Here is a 7,401-nt window from a genome sequence, read left to right as displayed (position 1 = left end):
TTGCATAGCCATGCATAAATATTCTGCATACAAGCTTCATATTCCAACCGCTAACTCAAAATGGATATAATTCGGCCAAATAACAAAAAGATACTTATATATAACGTAAAGAAAAGTACATGTACTCACATTACGTAACACCCAAGGCTACCAACTACTATTTTGGACAGAGAACCATCTCGGATCCCTAAATTATTCTTAACAAAAAAAAAATACAAATTCGGGAATCCATTTTAATGGTACATCATGCTCTTGGCAATATCAGGCACTCTACTAAATCATCGGGGGAAAAAACAAAACAACAACAAAAGATGAATAAATAAAAAAGAAAAAAAGAAGAGAAAAAAAAAAACATTTCGAGTGTACGATAAGTTTTCCCCGGACCCAGAAAAGACATCGTGTTGAACAGCTGATCGCGCCAGACCGCCCGCCACCACCAAGGGTTGCGTCTCTCGGAAGTCCACGTGTGTTTTGGCGTTGTGTTTATCTGTGAACTGAACTTTTTGGTTTTAAGATGGACCAGACTAGGAAGACAAGACCTCCCAACCCCAGGGATACGGCGGGGACTTTGTCCAAAATGGTTTTCTGGTGAGTAGTATGTGATATTGGTTGATAGGTAACAAATATATATTTAAAGAAATAACCATCTAAATATGTATATATATATAAATGTACATAACACACACACACACACATACATACATATATATATATATATATATATATATATATATATATAGATAGATAGATAGATAGATAGATAGATAGATAGATAGATGTATGCACAAACATTTATTTTAATGACAAAACTTTTATTGACATCTATTGTATTCACATTATTTACAGTTACAAGTGCTCGTCAATATATATTTACGTGTCACTTCACTTGTGTTAATCGTTTAGCAGCGCCGCATAGCGTTCGTAATGTAACTCCATATGTAGATATTAATCTTTGAGTGGAATAGCTTACATATTTTGATCAAACGGATAACTAGGCTTTAGTGAACCAAATACATCTATGTGTCTATTAAAGCAACATTCAGTTCATGCTATCACGGCTTCCAAGGTTCATTATAATCAATATAAGGTTCATGTATAATCATAGTCCATGTTAGTAATCATGAAATAAATGCAAATACTGTTGCCCAAACTACACCAAGTGTGGCTCATAATTGTCAAGAGACCTGATTTAAAATCATTTCCACGTTACCCATCGTCGATTGAAGATTGGGAACGACATATCGCATCGTAGATATTGGGAAATGCATTCCAGAAAGAATTGTCGAAAATCGTGTTTAGTTCTTGAAATGGGAACATTGGATAATGTGATGTGGTGTTTTTTTTTTTACACGTTGGACATGCGCCCCATATAATTTCTATAATTTCTGGAGTGCTGAATGGTGTAACTAGAAATTGCAGTGGTTGAAACAACAACAAATAAAAGAACGCACGTAGATGGACTTGACCTTCGAGACTAAGTAAATCCATAGGAAGGTAAATCGATATAAGCGTGTGAGACTGGGGTTGTATTCAAGAAGCCCCGTGATGCGATGGGTTGCTATGGTAACGGTCTTGAAGCCGCACTCTTGGTTATGATGACTATACTACGAACGAGGTATTTCATTACGGGGCACTTTTTTTCACTCTACTGCTAGTTTAGGTATCAGATGTGTGTTTAGGATAGAATTCTATGCGATTTTTTCTTTTTCAAAATGGATTAGAGGATTCAAGAATGAATCGTACTACAGGCAGCGCTTCTGTTGGCTTGGGCCCTAGTCGTGCCGCCCATGTGGTGTGGTGGTTGGCGCCAACATTTGGCACCAGGGAGTGTTACTAAATCTTTAAATCTCACATTGAAATAGGGCATTTCAGCCAATAGTTTGCTCTTTGTTTTGCTTTCCTTATAGAGTTGCAAAAGTTTATGCTGACGCGTTCACGAGCTGAGTTTTCCTTGAGACGAAGGGAAATTTTCATCAACGGGGGGTGGGGGGGGGGGGCTGAGCTGGGAAAGTTGTGTAACGGGCACGTTGTTACCGGATTGCAAGACTTGGTTTCTCTCGGTCCGTTCTCTTCATCTCCTTTCTTCTTCCATTCTTTTCTTTTTCCATTTCTATTTCCTTCGTCAGCGTCATGAACTTTTCTCTCTTCCTCTCTCTTTTCTTCTCTCTCCTTTCTCCTCTCTCATTCTCCTCTCTCGCTCCTGTCTCTTCCCTCCAGTTTCTACATCCTTCACTATCTTTCCCCTTTCTTCGCTTTCTCTCTCCCTTTTCCTCTCTTTCTTTCTCGCTCTCTTTTCCTCTCTTTCTCTCTCTCTTTTCCTCTCTTTCTCTCTCTCTTTTCCTCTCTTTCTCTCTCTCTTTTCCTCTCGTATTTCTTCTCTTTTCCTCGCTTTCTCTCTCCCTTTTTCTCTTTCTTTTCCTCTCTCTTTTCCTTGCTTTCTACACACCCTCCTCCTTTCCCTTTCTCTTTCTCTCCCGTTCCTCCCTCCTCCCCCCCCTTCTTCCTCTCTCTCTTCTTCTTTCTCTCTTCTCTCTTCTCTCTCCTCTCTCTCTCTCCCTCTCTCCTCTCTCTCTCTCTCTCTCTTCTCTCTCTTCTCTCTCTTCTCTCTCTTCTCTCTCTCTCTTCTCTCTCTCTCTCTCTCCTCTCTCTCTCTCTCTCTCTCTCTCTCTCTCTCTCTCTCTCTCTCTCTCTCTCTCTCTCTCTCTCTCTCTCTCTCTCTCTCTCTCTCTCTCTCTTCTCTCTCTCTTTCGGTCTTTCTCTTTCTGTGTGTGTATATGTATTTGTATATGTATGTGTATATGTATGTGTATATGTATATGTATATGTATATGTATATGTGTGTATATATATATATATATATTATATATATGGATATGTATATGTATATGTATTTGTATTAATATGTGTGTGTGTGTTATCGTACGTTATGTTATGCTGTGCGCATTTAGAATAACGCAATAACACCACATTCGTATTGCCAATCAATGATGAAGTCATTGCCGAGTTCTCATGCCAACATCTTGACAGTCAATGTCTTCGATGAGATTCCAAGTTAGAGGCTCGAGAGTGTTACCTGGAATGCAAGGTGATCTATTCTGGAGCCCATGCTGCCATCCCTTCTGAAATCCATCATGGAAGATATGTGGCGAGTTCATAGACGTGCAAACCAGTGCCGATCATAAATATCCATATCCAGTCATGAAATACTTTATTAACTTAGCGCCGCTTAGGGATGGAATTACTCGTCTCTCTCTCTCTCTCTCTCTCTCTCTCTCTCTCTCTCTCTCTCTCTCTCTCTCTCTCTCTCTCTCTCTCTCTCTCTCTCTCTCTCTCTCTCTCTCTCTCTCTCTTATCTCTCTTATCTCTGTTTCAGTATATATGGTTAGGTCTTTGTGTGTTTATGTGTGCCTGTGTTTTTTTTGTGTGTGTTGTGTCTCACTCTCTATCTTTCTTTCTCTTTCTCTCTCTGTCTTTTTATCTGTCTCTCTTCCTCTTTCCCTCTTTCACTCATTCCCTCACTCCCCCTCCCCTCCTTCATCCCTGCCTTCCTTCCTGCCCCCCCCCCCTTCCTTCCCTCCCTCCCTCCCTTCTCTCACTTTTCCCCCTCTTTCACTTTCCCCTCCCTCTCTCTCTCACTCTCTCACTCCCATTTTCCCCCTCTCTCCTTCTCTCTGTCTGTCTGACTGTTTGTCTTGCTCTCTTGCTCTCTATAATTTACTACTATTATTGTCGTTTTCCTTAAAGTTCCATGTTTATTTTATTATTATTATTATTATTTTACATTTTGTGTTTGTGTATTTGTTTGTTTGTTCGTTCGTTTTGTCACAAGAGGCATCTTGTCTTTTATTAATAGGGGTCGAAGAGTTGAAACGAAGAGAGAAAAAAAAACGGACGACGAACGAAAAAATTGCAAAATAGAGGAAGGAATGGAAAATTAAAATACAAACTGAACGAAGAGTATTTGTTTTGTAATAAAAGATAAAATACATTGAACAAACGATGGAAAAAATAACGACTAGAAGTTGAACTAAGAATAGGGAAGAGAGAACGGAGAAAGATTAGAAAACGAAGGAAATGACCTAACAGAACGAAGAATTGCGCGAAAAAACACCAATTAATTAATACAGTGGATTGGAGTTAATAGAAAGAAAGAAAGACAATGAGAGAAAGAAAGAGAGAGAATGAAAGAATTAAAGAATAAAGAATGAGAGCGAGAGCGAGAGAGAGAGCGAGAGCGAGTGCGAGCGAGCATTTTATAACCAAAACAAAAGCGCCAGAACCAAGTTACGTTAGTGGAAGGAATGCCAGCTAAGCATGTTGCCGGGGTTAGGTTAGGTTAGTTTAGGTTAGGGGAGGGGAGGGGGAGGCGGAGGATGGAGGGGAGGAGGAGGAGGAGGATGGAGGGGAGGAGGAGGAGGATGAAGGGGGAGGGGAGGGGGAGGATGGAGGGGAGGAGGAGGAGGAGGATGGAGGGCAGGGGAGGGGAGGGGGAGGGGGAGGATGGAGGATGGAGGATGGAGGGGACGGGGGAGGTGGGACGGGGTTGTGTGCGAAGGATGACAGCTAAGCATGTAGCCGGGGTTGGGGGAGGGAGGGGGTGGGAGTTGTGTGAGCGAAGGTCTTCCGAGTTGCCAAGGACAGGTCGAGCGCTGTGGTTGCTGTACTTGCTTGTTGTTTCTTTAATCGTTGGCGAGTCAAGTTGATTTTGTTGAGTGTGCAATAGTTGACGTGTGATATTGCTTATTTATTTATTTTTTTTATCGGAATTGTAGTTAGTGTACTCAGCATTATTAATTGTTATTATCATCACGATCATGATGATGAGAAGAGGGGAAGATGAAGAGGGAAGAGGGGAAGATGAAGGAGGGAGAGGGGGAGATGAAGGGGGTGGGGGAGAGGGGAAGATGAAGAGGGGAAATGAGGGAAGGGAAGGAAAATGAGGGGTTGGGAAAAGGGGAAGATAAGGGGGTGGGGGATGGTTGGAGCTCTATTTTTCTCCTCGTAAATTCCTGAGACGCGTTTTCGACCAGCGAAGAGTACGGCCGTTGTGTAATCCGCCCGCCACCGTGACATCGTACTATTTCACGGCAGCGGTCGGCGCCCGTGACGACCGGTGGCGGGGGGAGGGGGGGGTGGCGTTGGGCCGGCCGCATGTGTTAAAGGGGGACGGGATGGGAGGAGGGGAGGATGGGAGGAGTGGGGGAGGGAACGGGAGTGGAGGGGAGGGAACGGGAGTGGAGGGAAGGAGGAAGAAAAAGGGAGGGGGATGGGAGGGGAGGGTAATGGAATAGGAGGGTAGGGGAGTGGGAGGAGAGGGCAAGGGAGGAGGAAGGGGGGAGGGGGGAGGGGGTGTTGCGTAAGGGCATTATCGCCGGGTGTTGATGACTCTTTGGTGCCACTCGGTGCCTTTGGTCAACACCCGTTTGGTAACTGACAAGTTTAATTGTTTCTGTCTTAGCAATTGTTCACTTTCGCTCTCTCACGCTCTCTCTCTCTCTCTGTCTCTGTCTCTCTGTCTCTCTGTCTCTCTGTATCTGTCTCTCTGTCTCTCTGTCTCTCTGTATCTGTCTCTCTGTCTCTCTGTCTCTCTGTCTCTCTGTCTCTCTTCTCTGTCTCTTTTCTCTGTCTCTTTTCTCTTTCTCTATCTCTCTCTCTCTCTCTCTCTCTCTCTCTCTCTCTCTCTCTCTCTCTCTCTCTCTCTCTCTCTCTCTCTCTCTCTCTCTCTCTCTCTCTCTCTCTCTCTCTCTCTCTCTCTCTCTCTCTCTCTCTTCTCTCTTCTCTCTTCTCTCTTCTCTCTCTCTCTCTCTCTTCTCTCTTCTCTCCTCTCTCCTCTCTCCTCTCTCCTCTCTCCTCTCTCCTCTCTCCTCTTTCCTATTACCCCCCCCCCCCTCTCTCTCTCTCTCTCTCTCTCTCTCTCTCTCTCTCTCTCTCTCTCTCTCTCTCTCTCTCTCTCTCTCTCTCTCTCTCTCTCTCTCTTGTATGTATACGTATATACAAACACACACACACACACACACACACACACACACACACACACACACACACACACACACACACACATATATATATATATATATATATATATATATATCTATATATATATATATATATTTATATTGAAATCCACTCGAATAAACAAACACCCACGCTGTCTTCTGTTTAGTCTCCCCGCCACGTGTTGAGAAGAAAATAGTCCGTGATTTGGCTCGAGTAGCTTCCCTTGCATGACCGTGCAACCCGTCACACGTGAAGGAGGTTACCCGAACCTGCCCTGTGTTTATGAACAGTTATATCCTTGACACGACTTGTTTAACAAAATATCTTGCTTTCTGATGGCGTGTGTGTGTGTGTGTGTGTGTGTGTGTGTGTGTGTGTGTGTGTGTGTGTGTGTGTGTGTGTGTGTGTGTGTGTGTGTGTGTGTGTGTGTGTGTGTGTGTGTGTGTCTTCGCTTCCCACTTCAGTCCCACCACTTTTTTTTTTTTTTTTAGGAAAATGAGGTATTATGTTTGAATTATGTGACTTTTACTTCCCCCTCCCCCTCCCCCCCCACTTCCCCGCCCAAGCCCCCCACCCCTAAATTCAGGTTATATAGTCTAACCGAAGACAAAGGGGGAGTTGGCCCCCCCCATGGCGGGCAAGATAGAATTGCCGAAGGTGTTACAACTGGCTGAAAGTTAATGACAATTGCCGCGATTTTGGCCCTTACCGCCTTGAGCGGCGAGGAGAATCAATCGAAAGAGCAGTGGATGCGCGATGATTTCCACTGGCACTCGGATCAGTCGGTGGCACGGCGCCGGTAAAATGGCGTGGTATAGTGAAGCTTGGTCAGTGTTTCTCTGGTATGGTGCACTAAGTTGCAGGACACGCTTGGGGTACTCCGTTGACCACGTTTTAGGTACTGGTCTGAGGGGGGCGGGGAGGGGAGGGGATTCGTCAATGGGGGAGGGTCGGCGGGGGTCCGTCACGCTCTGCCTCAACCTCACGCAACGTATTTCGAAAGAGAAAAGGAAATCTAAGATAAAATGAGCAAAAATAAGAAAGCAGCATTCACGTCCATTTCGTGTCATACTTGATAGGAAGTTTCCATTTAGATTTAGGTATGTTCAGTTTACATCTATATCAAGGGTAGGTTAGTCGTATGGAAAAAAAACGCATTTTATTTCTTTTATTTTCTCCTATGGCGCAGAATTACTCGTTGGTCGATGAAACAAAGGAAATCACGAAAGCGAAAAAATATATTTTCTCTTTATTCCTCTTATTCTCCGTTAAGGTCTGGAGATTTGTATATCCAAAAGCGTGAGACGGAAAAAAAGGAGAAGGGGTTGCATTCTAGTGAGAGTGGATCTTGCAAGCTAGGGCAGGGTGAGTGTCGGAAAGAGAGGGTTAGGGTTAAGGGTTAAT

General features: G+C 43.8%; 1 protein-coding gene across 6 annotated transcripts in view; it reads left to right on the top strand.

The window, feature by feature from the left end:
• The first annotated feature begins 408 nt into the window (after window positions 1-408).
• The window catches only part of LOC122253940 (ATP-binding cassette sub-family C member 4), a 75,831-nt gene continuing 68,838 nt past the window's right edge, over window positions 409-7,401 (top strand). For 4 of the 6 annotated variants that reach the window (XM_086537349.1, XM_086537347.1, XM_086537345.1 and 1 more), the window contains exon 1: window positions 409-588. In XM_086537349.1, the coding sequence (XP_086393475.1) occupies window positions 515-588 (74 nt within the window). In that variant the 5' untranslated portion in view covers window positions 409-514. The remainder of the gene's footprint in view (window positions 589-7,401) is intronic. The other 2 variants (XM_086537348.1, XM_086537344.1) reach the window with 1 other exon arrangement.

The sequence above is a fragment of the Penaeus japonicus genome, unplaced genomic scaffold, assembly GCF_977035675.1.
Source record: "Penaeus japonicus unplaced genomic scaffold, GWHDUDI00000001_assembly GWHDUDI00000005, whole genome shotgun sequence".
NCBI classification, from domain to species: Eukaryota; Metazoa; Arthropoda; class Malacostraca; order Decapoda; family Penaeidae; genus Penaeus; species Penaeus japonicus.
This window is presented reverse-complemented; position numbering and strand designations above follow the sequence as displayed.